This window comes from Coregonus lavaretus, assembly GCF_964263955.1.
Source record: "Coregonus lavaretus genome assembly, chromosome: 3".
NCBI classification, from domain to species: Eukaryota; Metazoa; Chordata; class Actinopteri; order Salmoniformes; family Salmonidae; genus Coregonus; species Coregonus lavaretus.
The window spans coordinates 32,964,009-32,991,978 of record NC_139990.1 but is presented as its reverse complement, the minus strand read 5'-3'; the positions used below and the strand labels follow the sequence as shown (position 1 = coordinate 32,991,978).

The 27,970-nt window shown below is 44.0% G+C and overlaps 1 protein-coding gene across 1 annotated transcript; it reads right to left on the bottom strand.

Moving 5' to 3' along the window:
* Positions 1-41: 41 nt before the first annotated feature.
* On the bottom strand, positions 42-27,881 carry LOC311115632 (neuronal acetylcholine receptor subunit alpha-7-like; the record flags this gene model as incomplete). Its single annotated transcript, XM_084157323.1, has 10 exons — positions 42-737; positions 14,786-14,895; positions 17,346-17,432; positions 19,188-19,382; positions 19,526-19,693; positions 24,391-24,470; positions 24,583-24,692; positions 24,841-24,885; positions 25,107-25,246; positions 27,830-27,881. The coding sequence occupies 10 exons, from the start codon at positions 27,879-27,881 to the stop codon at positions 42-44; spliced, it is 1,683 nt and encodes a 560-aa protein (XP_084013449.1).
* Between the last annotated feature and the right edge of the window lie 89 nt (positions 27,882-27,970).

The window sequence follows — 27,970 nt, the reverse complement described above, 5'->3', positions numbered from 1 at the left end:
CCTCATTCTTTCTCTCCTCCTCTGCCCCAGCCTCTTCTTCCTCAGAAGAAGTCCTTGGAGGCGGCCTCGACAAAGTTGGGAGCGGACATGAGGATGGCGATGGTACAGATGATGTTGAACATACTGAAGGCCACCAGGCAGAGCCGGTCGATGACTGCTGCCGCAAACTTCCACTGGTCGGCCACGCTCTCTGTCTCATCCTGCTCACGGAAGCGGTCCGCCATGTAACGCACCTCCTCCAGAATAGCCTGGAGCTGGGGATCGCCTATACCCCCTGAGTACTGTCCTCCACCCCCCATTCCAAAGCCCCCGCCACTGGAAATGGTGCTAGGGCAGCCCACGGTGTCCGCGTTGGGGGTGGGGGGTGGTGGAGGGGGGCTGCCTGCTACTCGAGGAGGCCCGGCCGAAATGCTGTAACTCTGGATGTGATCCGGGAGCAGTGGGGGGTCGTCCAGGTTCTGGAAACCGATATAGAGCAGGTTTCCGTTGTTGGCGCTGGACTGTGCGTGAAGGTGGGGGTGACCTGCGTGCAGGGGGCCAGCCTGGAGAGGGGCCAGGTTCTGCGGGTGCAGCGGGTTGAGCTTGGGGTCTGGAGGGTTAGGGATGCTACCACTCTGGGAGCTTGAGGAGCAGCGCCGTAGGTGGGGGGCGCAGGGTGGTCGCTCTGGGTCATCATTCTCCCCTGGGCGCTTCATACGTAGGAACCATGCTACCCACTGTAGTAGGACCACATTAACCTGAAAGGAAGAGAAGGGAGAATCAATCAGAGAAGGATTTTATAATATAGATACATAGCATCTAGGAAGGAATACACCTACACTTACAAAGAGTAGTGCACTTGGAAATACACTAGGGGGAAAACCTTTCAGCCGGTAAAAGCTTAACACAGTGGGTGGTGTGTGCGGATGCTGGTATATTCAACTTGACCTTTTGTATTCAACACTACTTTCATGAGCATAAGAATGAAAAAATTGCCTAAGGGAGGAATTTTACAATGACCTTTTGGGGGATATAAAGATTCATTTAAATTCTAACCACGGAATGAAAGTTAGACACAGGCATCTGTCTCCCCCTTACGTATCTTTTATCCCTTTTTAAATCTAGACAAAAACCAGTCTTTACCATACCGTCTTCTTTATACCGTCTTTTCTTTATATCTGAAAGGGTTAGGGGGTTGTCACGTCTATACCCGTTCCTCCCCTCCGGCGTTCGACCTAGCCGGTATACTAACCACCGGTCCTGGGATCCATCATTACACACACCTGGCATCAATCATTACGCGCACCTGCACGTCATCATGAGGCACACCTGGACTCCATTACCGCCTTTTATTACCTCCCCTATATCTGGCACTCCCTTAGGTTCTTTCCCCAGTCAGTATTGTTCCTGTGGTTATGCATAGCAGTAGTGTCTATGTTGTCTCGTCCCATGTTTGTTGTTTTATTAAACGTTTCACCTGCACCTGCTTCTCGACTCACAGCGTCTTCGTCACAGGGGTAAAAAACGTGGTATTTTAAATCCCTCGAGAATTAGTCATCGTTGCGGTATTTTCTTAAATTCTGCCTACGGCTCTGTGAAAACCGAGCCATTCAAAAAGTCCCGGCTTTGGGACGACGCTCACCTGGGTGAACCAATCACAAAGCTTCACAGTAATACTTTGGCATTCTCTCCGTTCACTTGCTCTTTATTGCTTGATGATTTCACCAGTAATTTCTCCTTGCATGTTTTGCTCCAATTGCTACTGTCTGCTGCTTCTATTATACATCAGTTGGCGAAGACGTTTTCTAGCAAGCTATCAATGTGCATAATATCTAACAAGTGGAAAGAGGCTAGGAAAGAAATATGAAATGCCGATCTGCGTTCTGAATGAGTGACAGCAGATCATCTGCCCGCTGCAAGTTTTGAGAACAGACACAATTCCGCTGCTTCTGGTCTGCGTCGCTTCCTTGGTTTATATACACTCAGTGGCCAGTTTATCACGAAAATGGTTCGCTCCTACAGACAGTGAGTCACATGGCTGTGGCTTGCTATATAAAACAGGCATCGAGGCATTCAGTTACTGTTCGATTGAACGTTAGAATTAGTAACCTAAGCGACTTTAAGCGTGGTATGATCGTCGGTCCAGGTGCTTCGGTTCCAGTATCTCAGAAACAGCCGGCCTCCTGGGCTTTTCACATACGACAGTTTCTAGGTTTTACCGAGAATGGTGTGACAAACAAAAAACATCGTCAGCGGCAGTCCTGTGGGCAAAAACAGCTTGTTGATGAGAGGTCGAAGGAGAATAGCAAGAATCAGTGGTGTGTAGAACGGCATCTCGGAACGCACAACTTGTCCACACCGGGTTCCACTCCTATCAGCTAAAAACAAGAAGTTTGTTTTTAGCTCCAGTGGGCACATGATCACCAACACTGGACAATTGAGGAGTGGAAAAACATAACCTGGTCCAACGCATCCCGGTTCCTGTTGCGTCATGCTGATGGCAGATTTTTATGTTGAATGGTCCGAAACAATCCACTCCGGTACAGTAGAAGGGTGGCTTGTACAGTCGCAGACAAGCAGGAGATAGGTCTACCATCTTAGGAACTTCAGGTTTGGCGCACCATCTTTGGCATTGCAAACAGGTGTGCTGAAACTTCCGGATGGCCTCCCTTTCCCGCAGAATCCAGTATCTACGACGCAGTTCTGCCAGAACCCCCTCTGGGCCGGGATGGAGGAGAGTCCCGTTGAAATCTTGAATGAGTAGCTTGGTCAGCAGATGCAGATCAAGACGGTGGGGTGCATAGCATCCATCTCCAGGTGCTTTGCTCTGCACAGTCTACCACCAACTCTAAGGAGTCCTGAATCCTTATCGTACTCAGGAGACAAGGGACCCAGACAACTGTTAGAAGGTTTAGACCGGTTTGACATGAAGGCCTTGACCTCTTCAGGAAATGATTCCATCTGAGCTTGCTTCAGGAGGACGTTCTCTGTGGCTATGTAGTCTGCTACTTCGCTAGGTGAACTGGAGAGTGGATCGGCCGCTCCGTGTAGGGATCTAGTTGTTGCATTCATGAGGTCTTTCATGTATCAAACTTGCTGATATCTGAGAGCTGAGGACTGGAACTGACAGACATGTCCGCATAAGGTTGATTTCTTCAGTTTGGCTCAGGGCCAGCAGAAGGCAATGAAGGCCACTGATCTTCTGAGTGTTGGAGGAACTCAGGGCCTTGGTGCCATCGATGCGGTTGGGCCAGCTCTTTCAAGGTCTTGCACCGAGTGATGTCATCCGCCGGGTTGTTCGTGGTATCCAGATACCTCCAATTGGCTATATCCGTAAGGTTCTGAATCTCTGCAACATATGTTCCTACGAAATCCTTGTATCTACAAGATTCTGACTTGAGCCAATGAAGGACTGTGGTGGAATCGGACCAGGGGATGACTTGTCCGATGGGTAGGGTGAGTTTTGCTTGGAGGACACTGGCCAGCTGAGCCCCAGTGAATGCAGCACTCAGCTCCAAGCGTTGCATCAACAGCTGCTACTTTGGCGCAACGCAAGACCTGGCCAGAACGAGACCTGGTCATCCACAGTCTGAATGTAGTCAACAGAGCCATATGCTCTCTCTGATGCATCACAGAATATGTGGAGGTGCATAAGTTCTGGGGAGTTACATCTGGACAAGTTCAGGAATTTCTTGTTCCCAGACAAGCCATCTGTCCAGCAGGCTCTGAGGCTGAATGGGGTCGTCCCAACCTATCCCTTCTTTCCACATGTCCTGGACGAGTACCTTGGTTCAGGTTGTGACAGACGTGCACGCTGTAGATATTCCTCATTGTAAGTTTGGAATACTCCACAGTGCGGTGCTTGTATCCCAAGGAGTCTCTGAGGCATTTCTGGCGTAGCCCCAGGGTTGGTTCCTGGAGATCCGTGCTACTTTGGGAAAGCCACAGTTCGCTGCTTTCAGATCTGGCCTCGGACGATAGGTGCGCGATGACAACTGGTACATTGCTTGACCACTGGCATATCTCAAAGCCTCCAGTCTGGAGCAACTGCCGAAGTCCGTTAACAAGGTCTCTTGCTTCATCGGCAGACGGGATGCTTCGAAGGCAGTTGTCCACATAGAATGACTCCTCAACTGACTTCACAAGGTCTTGGTTGGCTCCTACATTGTCCTGAACGTGTTGCAGAGCGTAGATGGCACAATAGGGACTACAAATTGTGCCGAATGGAAAGACCTGCCACACATAGATGCTCGGTTCTTCAGTTCTATGCATGTTCTAACAGATGAAGCGTAGCACCGGTTTGTCAGCTGGTAAGAGACAGATCTGATTAAACATACCTTTGCCACCACTCACAGCTACGGCATGTTGACGGAATCTGAGGAGCACACCAAGCAGGGATGGTCCCAATGTTGGTCCAGGGAGGAGAAGGTCATTGAGAGACTGTTCTTTATGCTGGAACGAACAGTTAAACACAATCCTATCCTTTCCATTGTGATGCACAATATGGTGGGATTTAAACCAGGACCAGGAGTAAACCAGTAGGTTGTTCAGCTACCTTGGGTGGCACCAGTGACACGTAGCCTGCAGTCTGCAGCTTCTCGAGCTCCTGGCAGTACACCTCGGCGTGTTTTTGGTCTTTGGCAAGTCTTTGGTCCATGCTACGGAAGCTTGGCAGTACAGCTTCCTTTGAAGCATGGAGAGTTTCATCATTGACTCGACGAAGCAGGGGTGAAGCATAGCACTGAACGCCATCAACTTCTATCCTAGTGGTGGACGTCTGGAGTAGTGTCATGGCTTGCTGGTCTTATTTCTAGCGAGTCGCCAGCTTCTCACTCACATAGGGAAGGGTATCGATCTGCCAAAGTCGCTCCTCGTTTCTGAAGAGCTCGGTGTATGGCGAAACGATAGTGGTGAGCAGGCACTGTTGTTCAGCTGGTTCTGTGTGGACAAAGCTTGCAGGGACCAGCTGAGTTCGGTGTGGACAGTAAAGGGTCCACCAGACGGGCCTGTACAGACTGGCTGTATGGGTATCAGGAGGTGAGGCATGTCTAAACCATTCAGCAGCAGAGGTTGAGCTTGGTCCTTAGGCAGCTTACGGAGGTGGTCGTATTGCTTTTGGAGAGCTGCTACTGGGAAGGAGTGTTCGGAAAGGCCTAGGTTGTCTGCGGTGAATGCCTGACATATCCGATACTTCTTGAAAGGTTTGAGCAGGTGGGACACATCAAAGGTAACTGAGGCACCTTGCAGTTGCATAACGTCTTGACGAACTGTCCTGAAGGTGAGGGTCTCAGGTTCAGAAGTGAGGTTTAGTTGTTGAACAGCCTGCGGCAGGACGATGCTACGCTACGAGCCATTGTCGAGCACGGCGTATGTTTCCAGGGCTCGGTCTCCATTCTGAAGTAAGACCTTCACGACCTTCAGCATTACTTTCGCCTATTGGTTGGGTCTGTCCAGGTACACCTTGGTCGTAAGGACACTCACCATGAGCACACTTTTCTCGTTTTCCTGTATGTCGTCATGAAGGATTGTTAGGTGCTGCTCTTTACATGTCATGCAAGGTTGTCTGAGGGTGCAAGCATCAGCTTTGTGGGATTGTCCGCACTTCCAACAACTTTTTCCATCCTTTATCCACTTGACGATCTGTCCTGTGTTCAGCTTCTTGAACTCTTCACGAGTTGAGAAAGTGTTCTTTATTGTCACAGTGGGGACAGTATGGCTTGGGTTTGGATTTCTCCTTGGATTGAGCAGGCTCCTTGGGGTTTGGATCTTCGTTGAAGAGGATTGAAGCAGATTTCCCCTTCTGTCTTATGAAGGCACAGTGGTCTTTCTTGAATGACTTAGGCATATCACATTGATAGAGTGCTGCGGCTCTGCTTGATATGCGCTTAGCCTGGGACTTCTTCTGCAACCAGGCTGCCAAGTCATGTAGGGTGTGCGTCTGGTCCGTGCCAGTCCTGAGGATGCCGCGATCGAAGCAGTACTCGACAAATTCATCCCGGTAGCTCTGTGGCATCTTGCTCCAGAGCCGGTCGACATGGGATCCACATCTGAGCTCATAGTCGTTCTGCCCCTTAAGGGTCCTGAGCATGCCTACCAGTGAGTGGATAGACAGGCCAAAGGTGTCGAAGACTTCTGCATCTCCGAACCTGACGGCAGGGGAGTTTAAAATGGTGGCTAGCTCACACTGGACGAGTTGGCAGGGCTGACCGTACTTGTCCTGCAGGGCTTATAAGGCAGCAGTGTAAGGTCTCAGGTTGTGCATGTAGGCCTTAGCGAGCTGGACTGCACTCTGTAGTTTCAGGTCGGCCAGAAGAACTTGATACTTACAGTGAGGGAAAAAAGTATTTGATCCCCTGCTGATTTTGTACGTTTGCCCACTGACAAAGAAATGATCAGTCTATAATTTTAATGCTAGGTTTATTTGAACAGTGAGAGACAGAATAACAACAACAAAAATCCAGAAAAACACATGTAAAAAATGTTATAAATTGATTTGCATTTTAATGAGGGAAATAAGTATTTGACCCCCTCTCAATCAGAAAGATTTCTGGCTCCCAGGTGTCTTTTATACAGGTAACAAGTTGAGATTAGGAGCACACTCTTAAAGGGAGTGCTCCTAATCTCAGCTTGTTACCTGTATAAAAGACACATGTCCACAGAAGCAATCAATCAATCAGATTCCAAACTCTCCACCATGGCCAAGACCAAAGAGCTCTCCAAGGATGTCAGGGACAAGATTGTAGACCTACACAAGGCTGGAATGGGCTACAAGACCATCGCCAAGCAGCTTGGTGAGAAGGTGACAACAGTTGGTGCAATTATTCGCAAATGGAAGAAACTGTCAATCTCCCTCGGCCTGGGGCTCCATGCAAGATCTCACCTCGTGGAGTTGCAATGATCATGAGAACGGTGAGGAATAAGCCCAGAACTACACGGGATGAACTTGTCAATGATCTCAAGGCAGCTGGGACCATAGTCACCAAGAAAACAATTGGTAACACACTACGCCGTGAAGGACTGAAATCCTGCAGAGCCTGCAAGGTCCCCCTGCTCAAGAAAGCACATATACATGCCCGTCTGAAGTTTGCCAATGAACATCTGAATGATTCAGAGTAGAACTGGGTGAAATTGTTGTGGTCAGATGAGACCAAAATGGAGCTCTTTGGCATCAACTCAACTCGCCGTGTTTGGAGGAGGAGGAATGCTGCCTATGACCCCAAGAACACCATCCCCACCGTCAAACATGGAGGTGGAAACATTAGGCTTTGGGGGTGTTTTTCTGCTAACTTCACCGCATCAAAGGGACGATGGACAGGGCCATGTACTGTCAAATCTTGGGTGAGAACCTCCTTCCCTCAGCCAGGGCATTGAAAATGGGTCGTGGATGCGTATTCCAGCATGACAATGACCCAAAACACACGGACAAAGCAACAAAGGAGTGGCTGAAGAAGAAGCACATTAAGGTCCTGGAGTGGCCTAGCCAGTCTCCAGACCTTAATCCCATAGAAAATCTGTGGAGGGAGCTGAAGGTTCGAGTTGCCAAACGTCAGCCTCGAAACCTTAATGACTTGGAGAAGATCTGCAAAGAGGAGTGGGACAAAATCCCTCCTGAGATGTGTGCAAACCTGGTGGCCAACTACAAAAAACATCTGACCTCTGTGATTGCCAACAAGGGTTTTGCCACCAAGTACTAAGTCATGTTTTGCAGAGGGGTCAAATACTTATTTCCCTCATTAAAATGCAAATCAATTTATAACATTTTTGACATGTGTTTTTCTGGATTTTTATGTTGTTATTCTGTCTCTCACTGTTCAAATAAACCTACCATTAAAATTATAGACTGATCATTTCTTTGTCAGTGGGCAAACGTACAAAATCAGCAGGGGATCAAATACTTTTTTCCATCACTGTATACCGCTCGTTTAGGTGTCTGTGACTGCTCATCAGGTCATCTAGGGACATCTTGAGAAGGGCAAAGTCACTCTCTCTACCGCTCTCAAAGTAGGGAAATGACGGCTTCGGCATGCCGTATAATGAGGCAATCAGCTGATCCGTGCCAGGTGGGTAGGGTGCCATCTGTCCCGGGGCAGGATATGGTGCTGCTGGATTGGGATAGGGCACACCTAAACCTGCATGAAAGCCTGGTGCTGCTGGAGCTGGATAAGGCATGCTTTGTCCCGCAGGTAAGTAGGGTTCACCTGGAACAGGGTGTGGTGTGAATCCTGGTCTAGGGTATGGAGCCGCAGGTGTTGATCCGGGGTACGGAGCCGCAGGTGCTGGTCCGGGGTACGGAGCCGCAGGTACTGGTCCGGGGTACGGAGCCGCAGGTGCTGGTCCGGGGTACGGAACCACGGGAGCTGGAGCTGGGTGCGGAACCACGGGAGCTGGAGCTGGGTGCGGAACCACGGGAGCTGGAGCAGGGTGCGGAACCACGGGAGCTGGAGCAGGGTGCGGAACCATGGGAGCTGGTGAAGAGTGTCTCGGGTAGGCAGGGAGAAGATGTGAGTCTTCATAGGCTCTGCTTCTTTCTCCTAGGTTGGCATGTCGTGGTTGTGTCAGTGGAACAGACACAAAGCTGTCACATTATTCATCAGACGGTGCTCATGAGGGGCTCCCCTGCTCTTACTGAGTCATCTGGGTTCTGACTACATCAACTCCATCATTTTCTTGATGAAAAGATGTAACAAGCTTGGCCAGCTCTAGCTCCTGTCAACGCTGAGCTTCTTCCTGTTGTCGCTGAGCTTCTCTGGCTTCGGCTGCTATGCGTCGACAGTCTACGTCGACGTTGCGATCTTGCTCTTGCTGACGTTGTAGGTCATTAAACTCCATGAGCTTCATTGTTTCCTCCAACATAGCTGCTTGGAGGTCGGATAGGTCTGGGAAGCGGCTCACCGATGCGTGGGCACTGTGTCTTGAGCTGGTAGCACTCCTCTCTGATCGGATGTCCGCTCCACTACTCCTTCATCCTAATAAGGGGGGTGCCTGAGTTGTGGATAAGCGTTGTTCCTGGCGAGGGAGATATTCAACAGCATAATCACCCAGGTGAGCTGGGGGATGTCTTTCTCTCTGTGAACGGGCCCGCACGGATGGGTCAGGTGCATCCGTATGTGTTGGATCCATATCTTCGGGTGGTTTACTCAATCCGACTCTGAAGGACCATGAATTAGAGGGTGATGCCTCTGGAATTTATACACTAATTGAGTAGGTGAAGTTATGGAGATTGTACTACTATTAGAGACGGTGAGGGATAATTTCTGTGCTATGTCACTCAGCTGTGATTATCCAATTAATTAACTGTCCATTTATCCATACAAGATGTGGTCTGGAAATAATAATAAACAATGGCCTCAATACTAAGATAAGGCACATGTTCATTTAGCAATAACAAAACAAGATATACAGCTCTCATCTGTTATAATAATCCAATGACTGAAATGAAAATACAAGTATCTAGCAACATCAGACTAACCAGCTAACAATGACAGATGAAAATGTAGCTAACAATGTTAGATAGCAAAAAAAACAAGATACATAATGCTGTAACAATGAGGAAAATATTCTTAAACTATTGACAACTTCATCAGTAAAACAGGGGGAAAACAAATACATTGCTTACAGTTCTGATATTCACGCACAGTGATATATAAATTGGTCAGAAAGGAAATAATGTCCAAAACAGAGATTTGTGTTCACAGCAGTAGGTGGCGAGCTGCACTTAGGAATGAACTAAACACTCTGCCAGCTTGTGATAGCTGTGACGTCATCACTGAGTTCTTAAAGGGACAGGCTTTCTTACACTAATAAACTGGCCACTGATTATAAATGTGCAGGGAGAGGATAAGCCTATTTAAGCATTTTAAAACACGTTTTTCTGATTTATTAGTATAATTCGATCCGACTATAAACTGTCAATTACGGATACGATTACAAGTATGGCCAGATGGGCAACCCCTATTCCCACCCCTCACAGGTGCCGGCTACGCACTGGGATGTATAAAACGGGGTATACGTGCAAGAAAGTGGTAAATAAAGGACTGTTTGAAATGGCTTTCATATAAACATTGCCTTATTCTCTTTACAGGTAACATATCGTGTTTTTTGTCTGAAATAATAGGTATTTGTTTCTTTAGCATGGATTGGGAGAGGGGGAGGACGAGTGTTCTACACCCCTAGAAAGAGCATATTAGACCAACAGTGTCCAGGGATGCATCCCAAATTGGACCTTGTTCTTTTTATAGTGCACTACTTTTGACCCAAAGACCTCTGGTCAAAATAAGTGCACTTTATAGGGAATAGGGTGCCCTTGTCCAAATGAGCATCTACTGTCCAGATGAGCCCTTAATTAGTCTCCCCTGAGCATGTTCATGAGCCAGGTAATAGTCTGATGTTGTGAACGGTGCCGGTTCGATGCCCTTCTCTGAACCCCAATCATTTACGTTGCCAATTGGCCAGCTGACTACCCAAAGTGGGCCATTTATCAGTGGGAAGACTTATCAGTCGGATTGAACCAATCTGCAACCCATCCACTCTCATTCACCAAAACCCATTCTCTGAGTTGATGATATCAATAAATCTGTAAATGCCGTACCGCCAAACAGGGGAAGCTGAGATGTGCATTTGTAAAAGCTTCAAGGTATTACACAAGTTGAGAGACTGAGATACAGTGAGGGAAGAAAGTATTTGATCCCCTGCTGATTTTGTACATTTGCCCACTGACAAAGAAATGATCAGTCTATAATTTTTATGGTAGGTTTATTTGAACAGTGAGAGACAGAATAACAACAACAAAATCCAGAAAAACGCATGTCAAAAATGTTAAATTGATTTGCATTTTAATGAGGGAAATAAGTATTTGACCCCTCTGCAAACCATGACTTAGTACTTGGTGGCAAAACTCTTGTTGGCAATCACAGAGGTCAGACGTTTCTTGTAGTTGGCCACCAGGTTTGCACACATCTCAGGAGGAATTCTGTCCCACTCCTCTTTGCAGATCTTCTCCAATCATTAAGGTTTTGAGGCTGACGTTTGGCAACAAAACCTTCAGCTCCCTCCACAGATTTTCTATGGGATTAAGGTCTGGAGATTGGCTAGGCCACTCCAGGACCTTAATGTGCTTCTTCTTGAGCCACTCCTTTGTTGCCTTGGCCGTGTGTTTTGGGTCATTGTCATGCTGGAATACCCATCCACGACCCATTTTCAATGCCCTGGCTTAGGGAAGGAGGTTCTCACCCAAGATTTGACAGTACATGGCCCTGTCCATCGTCCCTTTGATGCGGTGAAGTTGTCCTGTCCCCTTAGCAGAAAAACACCCCCAAAGCATAATGTTTCCACCTCCATGTTTGACGGTGGGGATGGTGTTCTTGGGGTCATAGGCAGCATTCCTCCTCCTCCAAACACGGCAAGTTGAGTTGATGCCAAAGAGCTCCATTTTGGTCTCATCTGACCACAACACTTTCACCCAGTTCTCCTCTGAATCATTCAGATGTTCATTGGCAAACTTCAGACGGCCTGTATATGTGCTTTCTTGAGCAGGGGGACCTTGCGGGCGCTGCAGGATTTCAGTCCTTCACGGCGTAGTGTGTTACCAATTGTTTTCTTGGTGACTATGGTCCCAGCTGCCTTGAGATCATTGACAAGATCCTCCCGTGTAGTTCTGGGCTGATTCCTCACCGTTCTCATGATCATTGCAACTCCACGAGGTGAGATCTTGCATGGAGCCCCAGGCCGAGGGAGATTGACAGTTCTTTTGTGTTTCTTCCATTTGCGAATAATCGCACCAACTGTTGTCACCTTCTCACCAAGCTGCTTGGCGATGGTCTTGTATCCCATTCCAGCCTTGTGTAGGTCTACAATCTTGTCCCTGACATCCTTGGAGAGCTCTTTGGTCTTGGCCATGGTGGAGAGTTTGGAATCTGATTGATTGATTGCTTCTGTGGACAGGTGTCTTTTATACAGTTAACAAACAGATTAGGAGCACTCCCTTTAAGAGTGTGCTCCTAATCTCAGCTTGTTAGCTGTATAAAAGACACCTGGGATCCAGAAATCATTCTGATTGAGAGGGGGTCAAATACTTATTTCCCTCATTAAATGCAAATCAATTTATAACATTTTTGACATGCGTTTTTCTGGATTTTTTTGTTGTTATTCTGTCTCTCACTGTTCAAATAAACATACCATTAAAATTATAGACTGATCATTTCTTTGTCAGTGGGCAAACGTACAAAATCAGCAGGGGATCAAATACTTTGTTCCCTCACTGTAAGGCTAGAAACTGAGTAAGTCAAACACAAGCCTACAGACCCAATGTATTTTTTGGTCCAACAGAGAGGTATGGTACAGTTGATGAGAACAGACTGCGAAGGAGTGAGGAGATGTCTGTGTTTATAGTGATTGTTAGTGTAAGTGGTTCAGAAGGACAAATGCAGAGGGATGTGAAAATGAAAGGCATAATATGTCAAAATGAAAGAGATTGGAGGATAAAAATATGGAGAAAATTATAGAAAGAGACGTTGAAAGATTAACCTAGGACAGTTGAAGTGAAAGGCAGATAAAGAGGGTAGCAATTAAGGTGTCAAAGGTAGCACGGTAGCAAGTATTAATTGCATCCTGCTCTTGTTTTTGGTATCTTAGTTGTCACTGTGTTAGACTTAGCATAGGTGATTTTGATTATGTTTAAATATTAAAGTAGAAATGGTGCTGGAATAGTGGAGGCAGCTCCTGTTTTCTTTGCGACTTACATTTACATTTACATTTTAGTCATTTAGCAGACGCTCTTATCCACCCTATAGCCAGTGGGATAACCACTTTACAATTATACTTTTTTTTTTTTTTTTTGGGGGGGGGGGGGGGGGGGTAGAAGGATTACTTTATCCTATCCCACGATTGTTGTGCCAAATAATGCTGGTGATAGAATTGCCCACTTTGGCACCGTCAGACATAGGGCTCCCATTTTGGACTGTGTGTGTGTGTGCGCGCTGTCCCCCTCTTTTCGAGCCACGTCTACCGACTCGTGGTGGCTATATGTTGTCCAAATTCCACTATTGCTTGACCCAAAATAATAACATTCTTACACTTTGCCACTGTCAGATATAGGCCTCCCTCTGTGCGCTAAAAGTGGACGGGACATTAGAATCCTCTAATTAATACTCCCTGTCCACTCGAAGTGGCTCATACTTTCTTACTAAATTGCATACTAAACATTTTTTTATATATATATATAATACTATATGGAATGGGCCCATTTGAAGCGGATGTGGGTGGCTCTTAAAAGAGCCTTTGGGTTCGAGTCGGGGTGTTGAGGTTCCGACTTGCGGTAACTCTCCGTGGTTCTAAATCAATAGTTGTTTAGTAGTCCGAAAATGTCGGAAACATTAACTTTCTTGACTATGCTCTCTGGTTTTGTGATGAAACAAAGTTGTGGTTTAATTAATTTATTTACTTCTTATTGTCTCGGCCTTAGACCTATATATCACGTTGGCAAGGGAAATGAACTAACAGGTTATAGAGCAAACAATGCAATTATGACAACACGTATGGCTTTTTTTCCTGGCTTTTCTTCCTCCGTGATTTTGTCCACACACCACTACTGGGTGGCATTGGCATTCCTCGCCTTTGCAACGATAAAAAAACACACTTCGTTTTTTTGACAAATAGTTACACATCATACATGTTTTTGTTTATTGAACTGTTTATCAACAATAAAACAATGCAAGTCCTTTATACTGCAAAACATACTGCATAAAAAATTATGTTAATGAATGTTTGAAGCAAATTGTTTAATGCAAATTGGCTTGTCCCAGTAGTGATGAGTAGAGTTGTAGTGACATGTTTTTGAGATTTAGAGAGATCTATTGATTATTTAGAATGCTAGAAAGTAAACAAAAGTTTTTAGGTGTTTAAAAGTTTAATGTCAATGATTTTTCCAGCTTGAAAATCACTCATTACAAAGAGATACAAGGACCTTGAGGGTTCCCTTTAGTGGCAAACTGTAATTTGGGGAAGGGTCTATATTAAAGAAAATTATTAGCTAATCATTATGAGCTAAATTTGAGGACTCCATTGATAATTTGGTGGGTCTAAATACAATGTGTCATTGGTGTTACTCAAATTAAATAAAGCAAAATTGTGAGCAAAATTATTAATCATATCACTTTAGTAAATCATTTTTAAAGAAAATTCTCAATTACCTCAAATTTGTCATTGGTGTTACCGTCACATGTTATCATAATGATACAAATTATTTAAAGTAATTAAGCTACCATATTAGTTTATTTAGAATGGGAAGATGCACCCAAATACATTTTAAATTAAATAAAAAAATAGAGAGAAATTATTCCCAAATGCCATGTCCAAATGCCACTGCAGTTCAAGAACAACCCACAAGTGTTTGGCCAGTTGCAGCAAAGAGGAAATGGCTATACCAAAGGATGATGGTAAACCAAGAGAGTTAGCTTGTTAGCATTAGCCATAATGGGAAAAACTGTTGCATTGTGGTATACCAGGAGACCAGCCACGGAGGTGTTGGTGGGTGAGCACATGGGGGTAAGCGTGACGGGTTTTCCTATGGGAAATGCTAATAGTTAGTAATGACTGGCGGCAAGTAGGCTAGCGGTTAAGAGCATTGGGCCAGTAACCGAAAGGTCGCTGGTTTGAATACATGAGCCTCCTAGGTGAAAAATCTGTTTGTGCCCTTGAGTAAGGAACTTAACCCTAATTGCTCCTGTAAGTTGTTCTGGATAAGAGCGCCTGCTAAATGACTAAAATGTCAAATGTATCTGTCTTTGGGCAGCATGAGCTCTGGCCTTACCCATTTGGGCATCTGTCCTCCATTTGGGTCGTGGTGATGATACTGCAGCACCACCGTTGTAGCTATGACTGACATCCCAACAATTATCATAGTACTGGCAAAGTACTGTCCTGAAAGGGGGGCAGGAAAGAGAGAAAACAATTAGATTAGAGAGAGGACGCCATTTGTAATAACAATAATGCTAACAGTGGTTTTCTTGCTGATCATGACTTGGCATTTTTCTTGGGCTTTAATGGACTGGATTTGTGTTTTAGTTGTCAAAGGTGGGCAACTCATCTGTCTGGCTGCAGTGAGCTCACCATACATAATTTAGTCAATTACATTTAAGGACAAACAGATGGTTAGATTACCAGGGCCTGACCAACATTTGGGACAATTATTTCAAGCACGCACACACACACACACGCTACACTCTAACACACATACAGTGAGCTCCAAAAGTATTGCGACAGTGACACGTTGTTTTGGTTCTATACTCCAGCACTTTGGATTTACTTCTACATTAATGTGGATGCTACCATGATTACGGATATTCCTCAATGAATCGTGAATAATGATGAGTGAGAAAATTACAGATGCAAAAATATCATACCCCCCAAAAATGCTAACCTCCCATGTTATTGTAATGGTGAGAGGTTAGCATGTCTTGGGGGTAAGATATTTGTGCGTCTCTAACGTTCTCACTCATCATTATTCACGATTCATTCACGATTATCTAATCAAACCGCAAATGCATCCAACAAATTTGTAGTCACAAACTTGATGTAGTCATTGCGTGCTATGAATATGGGACCAAATACTTAACTTTTTTTCTACTTTAATATATACACTACCAGTCAAAAGTTTGGACACACCTACTAATTCAAGGATTTTTCTTTATTTTTACTATTTTTTACATTGTAGAATAATAGTGAAGACATGAAAACTATGAAATAACACATATGGAATCATGTAGTAACCAAAAAAGTGTTAAACAAATCAAAATATATTTTATATTTGAGATTCTTCAAAGTAGCCACCCTTTGCTTTGATGACAGCTTTGCACGCTCTTTGCATTCTCTCAACCAGCTTCTTGAGGTAGTCACCTGGAATGCATTTCAATTAACAGGTGTGCCTTCTTAAAAGTTAATTTGTGGAATTTCTTTCCTTCTTAATGCGTTTGAGCCAATCAGTTGTATTGTGATAAGATAGGGGTTATACAGAAGATAGCCCTATTTGGTAAAAGACCAAGTCCATATTATGGCAAGAACAGCTCAAATAAGCAAATCATTACTTTAAGACATGAAGTTCAGTCAATACAGAACATTTCAAGAACTTTGAAGGTTTCTTCAAGTGCAGTCTCAAAAACCATCAAGTGCTATGATGAAACTGGCTCTCATGAGAACCGCCACAGGAATGGAAGACCGAGAGTTACCTCTGCTGCAGAGGATAAGTTCATTAGAGTTACCAGCCTCAGAAATTGCAGGACAAATAAATGCTTCACAGAGTTCAAGTCACAGACACATCTCAACATCAACTGTTCAGAGGGGACTGTGTGAATCAGGCCTTCATGGTCAAATTCCTGCAAAGAAACCACTACTAAAGGACACCAATAAGAAGAAGAGACCTGCTTGGGCCAAGAAACACGAGCAATGGGCATTAGACCGGTGGAAATGTCTCCTTTGGTCTGGAGTCCAAATTGGAGATTTTTGGTTCCAACCGCCGTGTCTTTGTGAGACGCGGTGTGGGTGAATGGATTATCTCTGCATGTGTAGTTCCCACCGTAAAGCATGGAGGAGGAGGTGTGATGGTGTGGGGGTGCTTTGCTGGTGACACTGTCTGTGATTTATTTAGAATTCAAGGCACACTTAACCAGCATGGCTACCACAGCATTCTGCAGTGATACGCCATCCCATCTGGTTTGGGCTTAGTGGGACTATCATTTGTTTTTTAACAGGACAATGACCCAACACACCTCCAGGCTTTGTAAGGGCTATTTTACCAAGAAGGAGAGTGATGGAGTGCTGCATCAGATGACCTGGCCTCCACAATCCCCCGACCTCAACCCAATTGAGATGGTTTGGGATGAGTCGGACCGCAGAGTGAAGGAAAAGCAGCCAACAAGTGCTCACCATATGTGGGAACTCCTTCAAAACTGTTGGAAAAGCATTCCAGGTGAAGCTGGTTGAGAGAATGCCAACAGTGTGAAAAGCTGTCATCAAGGCAAAGGGTGGCTATTTGAAGAATCTCAAATATAAAATATATTTGTTTAACACTTTCTTTGGGTTACTACATGATTCCATGTGTTATTTCATAGTTTTGATGTCTTCACTATTATTGTACAATGTAGAAAATAGTAAAAATAAAGAAAAACCCTTGAATGAGTAGCTGTGTCCAAACTTTTGACTGGTACTGTATATAAGTTAATTATGCACTATGCACAAAAAGTGCTGTAATTTCTAAACGGTGCACCCGATATGGATGAAAATACCCTGCACTTTGAATGATAGTCATTGTATCATTTCAAATCCAAAGTGCTGGAGTACAGAACCAAAACAAAAAACTTTATGAGAACACACACCTATGAGAGGGATGGAATCTGAAGTGGCTGGCATGATCTCTGCCACCAACAACATGAAGACTGTGAGAGAGAGCAGCACAGTGATACCTGAAAAGAGAGGAAGATATTGAAAATGTATAAAACCGTGAGTGGCTGCTGAGCACGATCTCCAATTGACCTGACTAGGCTCTTGGGTAATAAAATGTGTGCGCTACATCTGTGCCTCAGTGCCTCGATCAGGATTGATCCCGGACGAGCCTCCAGAAATCCACATTTGTAAAGATAAACCTTCTTATAGGCATCTCATTTGGCAAATATTTTATGGTCTTTGCCAGTCAAGCCAACGGTAATTGATTTCAACTTCATATGATTAGATTTGGTTCGATCTGATGCAAATTGCAAAGTGTGACAGAGTAATATACTCAAAAGTGAATTACTTTTGGACATTATTTTCTTCAATTGCCCTTAGTAGAGCCTTACTTTTTAACTCACACATATGCTTACCCTATATTAGCAATCCATCTACCCCGGCTGTCTCTGCTCCCTCTCTCTTCCCAATCTCCATCTTCATTCATCAGATCTAATCTTCATCTCCTCCCATTACCTCTGTCACACTTTTCTTTTTTACCCACATTTTACAAGTGCTTTCTTGGCATAACTGGTACCGTACAGAAGCAAGCCGATAAAACAAACATCTTTCAAGTGAGTCGGCCCTGTTCGCTCAATAGATTAAACAAATGTCACTTCAAGAGTCGAGAGGAAATGTAGAATTTAACATGTAAGAATGTTATAATAAGAGATGGACAGTGGCTCTCATTTAAGGCCATATGCTTATCTTGGCAAACCTGGTTGATACCAAACTCCCAAGTCCTCCTGACTTCAGCATCTGGAGAGGCTCCTTTGATGTTGTCGGCACAATCAGTTAGTTTCAAATGGCACCCTATTCCCCATGTAGTGCACACCTTTTGACCAGAGCCCTTGTCAAAAGTAGTAGACTAGAAAGGGATTAAGGTGCCATTTGGGCTGCAGATAGTGCCTCAATAATGAAGGGGGCTGTGCTTTTACACTGGTTGGTTCCTCTCTACGTCTCTCTCGCTGAAACACCCACACACACAAATAGCCTGTGAGCGCTGCCCCCTTGCTTTACAACTGTTCGTTTTTAAATCCAAACAGCAAGAGGTCTCAACTTCCCTGGGCGGAATATTTTGGGGGTGATAATCAATCAGCACCAAGGCACAAAACTGGGCGCATTTCTACCCTTAACATGAGACTCGATTATATATATTTTTTTTTAAACAGTCTCTCCACACCCTGATGGGTATTGGGTACATAGCTTGTGTTGTACAACATAACCTGGTATCAGCCAGGCTGTATCTTGGCACCTAATTCCTTAAAACCTGTTCATCAAGCATGGGGTCAAGCTGAATTCCTGGAAGGCTGTGTAAACTCTCTCTCCCTAATCAATTCCTGGGCTTAATTACATCAATAGGTTAATTGCTGTGGTGTGTGAGGGATTATGCATATTTTCCTGTAATACAATGCAGTGTAATGCATCCTCAAATTAGGTTCAAGGTTTTACACATCCACAAAACTCTTCTAGTCCTCTTTGTTTTCCTCCATTCTTTCGTTTTCACCCTTTACTAGAATCAATCTACTCTCCCTCCCCTGTCATCTTTTCTCCACATCACCATCATTCCCCTCCCATCCTCTTCTTATTCCTCCCTTCACTCTCCAATGGCTTTCCCCTTCTCCTCCTCTCCATGCTGCTGTCCTCCATCCTCTCATCTCACTGTTCCTTTTAGAAAAATAAAGTAATTAATAGTCTATCACTCTTGGATCATCCACCCTCTTCTCTCTGCTCACCCAGAGAGATCTTCTCCCCAGAGTCGGCAGGCAGTAGGAAGATAAGCAGGGTCATGGAGGACAGCAGCACACAGGGGATGAGCAAGTTTAGAGCGTAGTAGAGAGTGCGCCGGCGGATGGTCACAACGAACGTCACATCGGGGTAGGGCTCCTTACAGCAGTCATAGAACACCTCGCTACGAGTGCCTGGTACTCCTTGAGTGAGTGAAGAAAGAAAGAAAGAAATAATAAATTAAGGGACAGAATAAAGAGGGAATTTCCATACAAGTTCAAGTTGAGTTGACAATTAAGTTGAGCAATTGATAAGAAAGTTAGGAGGGCAGTCCAATCCCACTCACCCACTAGGTCCCATTCCCCGTTGGACATGTACCCGGAGATGTCAGCCTCATTCATTTGTAGGTCCATCAGCCAGCCATCGTACGTCCACGAGCCAAACTTCATCTCACACTTTTGGATGTCGAAGGGGAACCAACGTACGTCCACGTTACATGTGCTCATAAAAATCCCTGACATACAGGGAAAGAGATTGATAAAAAGGGATGCAAAGAGTGAAGTATGGGAGGTATACACTGAGTGTACAAAACATTTGGAAGCTCTTTCCATGACATAGACTGACCAGGTGAATCCAGGTGAAAGCTATGATCCCTTATTGATGTCACTTATTAAATCCACTTCAATCAGTGTAGATGAAGGGGAGGAGACAGGTTAAAGAAGGATTTTTAAGCCTTGAGACAATTGAGACATGGATTGTGTATGCGTGCCATTCAAAGGGTGAATTGGCAAGACCAAAGATTTAAGTGCCTTTGAATGAGGTATGGTAGTAGGTGCCAGGCACACCGGTTTGAGGGCGTCAAGAACTGCAACGCTGCTGGGTTTTTCATGCTGAACAGTTTCCCATGTGTATCAAGAATGGTCCACCACCCAAAGGACATCCAGCCAACTTGACACAACTGTGGGAAGCATTGGAGTCAACATGGGCCAGCATCCCTGTGGATCGCTTTCAACACCTTGTAGAGTACATGCCAAAACGAATTGAGGCTGTTCTGAGGGAAAAAGTGGGTGCAACTCAATATTTGAAAGGTGTTCCTAATGTTTTGTACACTCAGTGTAGACACCCCATACAGTGGGAGACTGTTAGACATTTTACTTGTTGTTCACTTACACTTCAAAAAATGTTACTTTGCATATACTGTAACTTCTTGTTCTGGCACCTATTTTTAAGCACTCTGGAGGAGGGATCAGTACTTAACCATAGTTAAACAGTACAAGTGTGAATGGCTACGTCCCAATTATCTCTCCCTATTACCAAAGTGTGCACTTGTTCACTTTCCTTCACTGATTTTAAAGGAAATTACTGGTGTAAATTCCCTCTAGCCCGGCCCCTGCCTCCACCAATCCAATGGCTTTTAGATTTGTGGGAAGTAGTGAATGAGTCTATACTTCAGGAGAAAGAAGATATATTGGTGGGACGCACCCAGAGAGTGCAAAATATAAAAAGTGGCACTGATCTCTACTCTGCAGACAGTTTATCCAGACTATAATCAGACCAACTTTTTCATTATACAGAACCACACACACAGACGGACACACAAAGTACTACATAATTGATGCACACAGAGGGAACAACACATACACACGGAAACCCAAAGTACTAAACAACTGATGCACACAGAGATCGCTGGCAAAGCAATTACTGAAATGAACAAATCAAGCCTGTTGAGTTTTACAGTAGTGCACGCAACCAAAATGCCAAAGTAGTCTTCCAAACAGCACTCAGAAATATTCATTATGAGTCACAAGACATGCAAATGAAAAAAACTTCGGAAAAACAGAGAAGGGGCTGAAAAGCTATTTTAATGGATTAGAAGTTGACAATCAAACCAAATTAAATCCAGCATTGATTATAAAACTTCACATAAACATCAAATTCCCAATGCAAGACTTAAAATGTAGTTTCATTCAATAGTTGTTTTTTCACGCTCATAATGGCATTGCTTTATAGTCTCTGAGCCGTGAAATTGTCAACAATGAACAGTCCAAAATACAATATACAATTCACCAAAACTCATGCAATTTCCTTACAACTGCACCTCTTTGTGCAGTTGTAAGGGCTCTGTAATAACTCATTATTTTCTCAAGATTCATTCAACCTAAAACTAAACTGATTAGCTAAAAGCTACATTTACTTCCATTTGCAATTCACTGCTCTCCTGCAGCTCTGTAACAGATCCTCTAAGCTAACAATTAGGTTACTCTAAAAGCTGATCCGACAAGCAACAATCCTTGACCAAAATGTCCTCTAAAAATGCAACCAATATCTCAAGATTCTTTACTCCTAAAAATAAAGTATATCTTAAAACTCTGGACAATTCCCTGAAAAACAACCTCTGCACAAGAAACAAGATGGATCACCCCAGCCTTCAAAACCTATTTCCTTCCTTTCCTTTAGTGTTTGTCCCAAACGGCACCGTATTCCATATATAGGGTGCCATTTGGAACACTGCCTTAGACACCATCCCGCCAATACACCATGCATCACATCTGAGCTATATATGAAAACTATTTCCAAACGTTACCATCCACCTAAAGCTCTATATCATATATCTCATCTGAGCTATGAAAACTATTCCTAAACATTACCAACCACCGAGAGCTCCAGAGGGTTGCTGCTGTTTAATTATTTACCCAGGAGTCAAGCTCCCGAACACTCCCTGGCATACAGAGCCCATAGTCTTTTATCTCCAGGCCAAATGGACCCCAGTAATTACACAGGCTTTTATGATGAGAGGCCAGATCAGATCTATGATAATCTGTATAGTATAGCCTCCTGTGTGTGTCACAGACTCAATTCTCCATGCACAGCATCATCATGACTGCGTCCCAAATGGCACCCTATTCCCTACATAGTGCGCTACTTCGACCAGCGCCCTTTGGACCCTGGTTAAAATTAGTGCACTATATAGGGAATAGGGTGCCATTTGGGACACAGCCCATATCGCCCCCTCTAAATTGGCTTTGGTTCAGCTGACAACATTTAATTAGCCAACTGTGTTTACATTCAACACCTCCTTATAAATAAACATATCCACTGAAAAAGAAATGATGGAATTTCTTTGCACCCATTCCTTGACTTGACTTCAAAAGGCCATTTCGGTTTAGTCTGGCACAAGGGACTGGATCACAGAAGTCTTTAATGTGGGGTTGGGGGAGAAGTCTGAGAGGATTCAACCAATTTGGTCTTAAAATATGAGAGGGGTAAATATCTCCCATATAGAAGAAACACTGCACCTTGGGATTTGTTGATACAGTAGCTGAGGATGCTGTTTCAAACATATCCAATATTGATGTCATAATTAAGAATAATCAGAAACACATAACTAAAATCTTTCATAATTGCGTCAGATGCTCAATTAAGTTCTTGGGGCAGATGTGTTAGAAAAGATACTAGAACAAACAGCAGTAGCAGATCGGTAGCTCCACCCCCCTCCCTCTGCAAGTTATGGGCAAGTCTATGGGCCAAATGTCCCCTCCCCTTCAGAAATTCGAAAGATGCGAACACCTGCGAAATCATGATATATCCAAATGATCAGTGATGAAAAATCTGCCACCAAAACAAAGTTATTCGTCAGTTGTCGCATCCAACAGTCTGTTGACAGACACTATGACAGTCTGTTGACAGACACTATGTCAAAAATGTTATAAATTGATTTGCATTTTAATGAGGGAAATAAGTATTTGACCCCTCTGCAAAACATGACTTAGTACTTGGTGGCAAAACCCTTGTTGGCAATCACAGAGGTCAGACGTTTCTTGTAGTTGTCCACCAGGTTTGCACACATCTCAGGAGGGATTTTGTCCCACTCCTCTTTGCACATCTTCTCCAAGTCATTAAGGTTTCGAGGCTGAAATTTGGCAACTCGAACCTTCAGCTCCCTCCACAGATTTTCTATGGGATTAAGGTCTGGAGACTGGCTAGGCCACTCCAGTACCTTAATGTGCTTCTTCTTCAGCCACTCCTTTGTTGCCTTGGCTGTGTGTTTTGGGTCATTGTCATGCTGGAATAGCCATCCACGACCCATTTTCAATGCCCTGGCTGAGGGAAGGAGGTTCTCACCCAAGATTTGACGGTACATGGCCCCGTCCATCGTCCCTTTGATGCAGTGAAGTTGTCCTGTCCCCTTAGCAGAAAAACACCCCCAAAGCATAATGTTTCCACCTCCATGTTTGAAGGTGGAGATGGTGTTCTTGGGGTCATAGGCAGCATTCCTCCTCCTCCAAACACGGCGAGTTGAGTTGATGCAAAAGAGCTCCATTTTGGTCTCATCTGACCACAACACTTTCACCCAGTTCTCCTCTGAATCATTCAGATGCTCATTGGCAAACTTCAGACGGGCCTGTATATGTGCTTTCTTGAGCAGGGGGACCTTGCGGGCGCTGCAGGATTTCAGTCCTTCACGGCGTAGTGTGTTACCAATTGTTTTCTTGGTGACTATGGTCCCAGCTGCCTTGAGATCATTGACAAGACCATCCCGTGTAGTTCTGGGCTGATTCCTCACCGTTCTCATGATCATTGCAACTCCACGAGGTGAGATCTTGCATGGAGCCCCAGGCCGAGGGAGATTGACAGTTATTTTGTGTTTCTTCCATTTGCGAATAATCGCAGCAACTGTTGTCACCTTCTCACCAAGCTGCTTGGTGATGGTCTTGTAGCCCATTCCAGCCTTGTGTAGGTCTACAATCTTGTCCCTGACATCCTTGGAGAGCTCTTTGGTCTTGGCCATGGTGGAGAGTTTGGAATCTGATTGACTGATTGCTTCTGTGGACAGGTGTCTTTTATACAGGTAACAAGCTGTGATTAGGAGCACTCCCTTTAAGAGTGTGCTCCTAATCTCAGCTCGTTACCTGTATAAAAGACACCTGGGAGCCAGAAATCTTTCTGATTGAGAGGGGGTCAAATACTTATTTCCCTCGTTAAAATGCAAATAAATGTATAACATTTTTGACATGCATTTTTCTGGATTTTTTTGTTGTTATTCTGTCTCTCACTGTTAAAATAAACCTACCATAACAATTATAGACTGATCATTTCTTTGTCAGTTGGCAAACGTACAAAATCAGCAGGGGATCAAATACTTTTTTTCCCTCACTGTATATATATATAATATCAACAGAGTAGGAAAGATAGAAAGAGAAAGGGACTCACCTGGAGGGAGATACTCTGCGAAGCCACTGGAGTTGACCAGCACGTTGGTCTTGAAGGTGGAGTCAAAGTCATCGTCTGCACTGAGGAAAGAGAAAGGAAAGGGTGGCTCAAACTCTGGACAGTAGTGTTTTAAAACCATAAAACACATGCATGTGATGCATGACGACGTGAATATGACCATAGGTGTATTACCTGTTGTAGAGGAGGATGTCTGGCGTCCACACCTGGTCAGTTGTGAACCGAAGGTTTTTCACTCCAGGGTATTCAGACTGGTTCCACTGAAGATAATGATCAAACCAGCTCTGGAAGACAGACTCAGGCTGGATATATTGGACATGGCAATTTAATTCAACTTCAACTGAATATATAACTAAGAAGGTCCACTGAGAAGGATACAATACATTCACTCTCACTCCGACAGCTGTTCACTTGAAGCTGTGCTGTGCTTACCATCCGAAGCCAGATGTTAGTGGTGAGGACCTGATTCTTCTCATCCTATAAGATGTAAATCATTTTGAGTCAATTCGTATTCTGAGGAGCTATATTGAGAGACCTGCCTCAAATAATTCTGTGTAAGTATTGAAGTTGCAGTGGAATATTTACTTTAACAGAGCAGAGTCTGCACAGGTATAGACGAAGACACCAACAGACCGGTCGATGTACTGACTAGCAGACAGATAAAACAACATAAATGTAATATGAACATTGATCCCTACCACATCCATGATCTGCATCAGATTGATAGAGAAGAAGACTGTGAGGGAGTGTGAGTCATTGCCCACTGGCCTCTCCATACGATTGTAGTCCTTCAGAAGGTTCTTCAACAGGGTCCTCTGGTGAGGGCCCTGAAACGACACTGAGAGAAGAAGGGAGGAGAGGGAGATGGAAGGAAAGAGAGAAAAGGAGAGTAGAAGATTTCAGAAGAGAGGCGATATAGACAAAAGACGGGGCATGGAAGGTATGTGGGATAAGTGAAGATGAAGAAGAATAGAGGAAGAATCAGGGGAAATGAGTGGAGGATGAGAGGAACCTCTGAGAAAGTTGTAAGCACACCTTATCAATGCTTAATTGGCTTAATTGATGAATAATCAAGCAGGTTTGGAAATGTAAAACCCCTGAAGCACTACAAATTTAAGTAAGCGTGTGTGAATCATTGAATAAGGCATGATGGTCAAGGGATTTGTTTCATGAAAGTGTTATACTCATTTATATACAGTCAGGTCCAAAATTATTTGCACCCTTGATAAAAATGATCAAAAAATAATGTATAAAATAAATTATACGAATACTGAGCTATATTGTATGCTCAAAACATTTGGGAAATTATATTATTTTATACATGTACAATTGCTCAGAGAAATGTTTTGTTTAACAAGTAATAGAAATACATCTAAAAAAGAAAGGGGTCATAGTTATTGGCACCCCTGTTTTCAATACCTTTCAATACCTCACCTTGCGAGGATAACGGCAATGAGCCTTTTTCAAAAATGTTTTATGAGATTGGAGAACACATCTTAGAGGGATCTTAGACCATTCCTCCGTACAGAATCTTTCCAAAGAGCTCTATTTTCATGTCATCTGACCATAGCACCGGTTCTAATCCAAGTTCCAATGCCGTTTAGCAAACTCCAGGCATTTACATTTGTTGGATGACATGAAAATAGAGCTCTTTAGCCACACACACCAGTGGTGGGTTTTGCGTCGAAATAAAGATTCATATGCAGAAACGAACCCTGTACCTACTGTAAAATATGGTGGTGGATCTTTAATGTTATGCAGCTATTTTGCGTCCACTGGTCCTGGTGCCCTTGTTAAGGTCAACGGCATCATGAACTTTACGCAGTACCAGGACATTTTAGTCAAAACCCTGGTTGCTTCTGCCAGTACCTGGTTGCTTCTGCCAGCAAAACACTGACACCAAGCAAACATCCAAACCCACAAATAAATGGTTAATTGACCACAAAATCAACAGTTTTCGGACAAACCTGTGGTTTGAATTGAAGGTGGCAGCCCATAAGTGCAAATGAAGGATATCAAGGATCTGGAAAGATTCTGTATGGAGGAATGGTCTAAGATCCCTCCCAATGTGTTCTCCAATCTCCAACTGTAGCTAGTATTGACATTATAATAAAAGTTTCCATGAAACAGCTGCCCGTGTTGGCTGCCGAGTTAGAGTAGTATCCTTAGCTAGCTAGTTAAACACATACAGACATGCATTGCCAAACAACGCTAATTCCACCTTCTGGTTTGGAGTATTTTAACAAGGCTCAGTGGCTGACGACTTCAAGGTCTATGCTGTGTGAACACAAAAGAGATTGACTGCCGACACTCTGTTCAGAGGTGCTAAGTAAGTACTGTGGGCAGGCAAACGTTTAACAATTCTACCGGTGTGTCAGCTATAAAGTCTGTGGGTTTTAAATTTTTTAGATGTTGACTTAGCATATTCTTGTATCGTCTTGTCTGCTGTATTTGCTTTTATATTTTAACCTCATAACCCCATGACCTTAGTCCTACTATTTTGCCCTATATGTGTTTAGTTGTTGCGTGTCATTTCAGATCCATTTGGTGTACAAACAGATATTAAGCGCTCTTTCAGTGGTCTGTATACTTCTAGCTGTTATCCTTTACCACTGTGTGTCAATAGTCCCAAGGAGACATTTAATTAATCATTTTTCACCGGGAAAGTAACAAGAATCTCTACAAAAGTTACAGTCAGGAAATTATTCATGATTTTGCGTTGAGAGGAAAGTTCAGTAGCTCTTTACCTAGTTGCAGGACAGGCAGCCTCTGATATAATGTAATAATAACTCTCCTCTCCCTTAGCAACCTATCTCTCCTGCTGCATACAGCTACTCTGCTCTCTCTGCTGCAGCAACATGTCCATACATAACAACATAACAAGGAAGCAAGATAGAACCAGATCTATAATGATGTTCAATTGACATGCCACCATTGATAATTGTCTGTTCCCTGCTGCTTCAATCCCATTGATACTGCACTCTCTGTCCACAGAGATTTTGGGGAAAATAGAGGGTGAAAGGGTGAGGGAGGTTGTGAAATTTATGATTGCAGCATTTTCTCGAATAAAGCATGTCTCCCCATCTCTCTCGCTTTATATACCAACTCTCTCTCTTTCTTTTTCTGTCTGTCCCTGCAACAGACAACATGTATTTTACATTGAGGACCACGTCACATCAGGTCCTGAATAACTGTAGACTTCTGTATTCACTAGGCACACAGGTAGGCATGTACACACAGACCAACATAAAACAAGAGCACAAACACTTAGAGAACACAAAAATACTCACACACACACATACACAGACACTTCTCAATCGTCCTCTCCTCCTTTCCAGTGATCCTTTCCTATTCTTTCCCTCTGGCTTTGTAACTCTAATCTTACAATGTAGTCAGAGAGAGTAAAGAGAGGCAGACCTACCCTGGACCAAAGCAGAGAATCCACAAACAACCAGAGCCACAGAGCACCACATTTCTAATGGATAGGGATAGGAGAAGAGCACAGCTGAGACAGACCGGCTTTGGAGGTTCCTGGATATAGGGATAAGAGAATAGGAGGAAC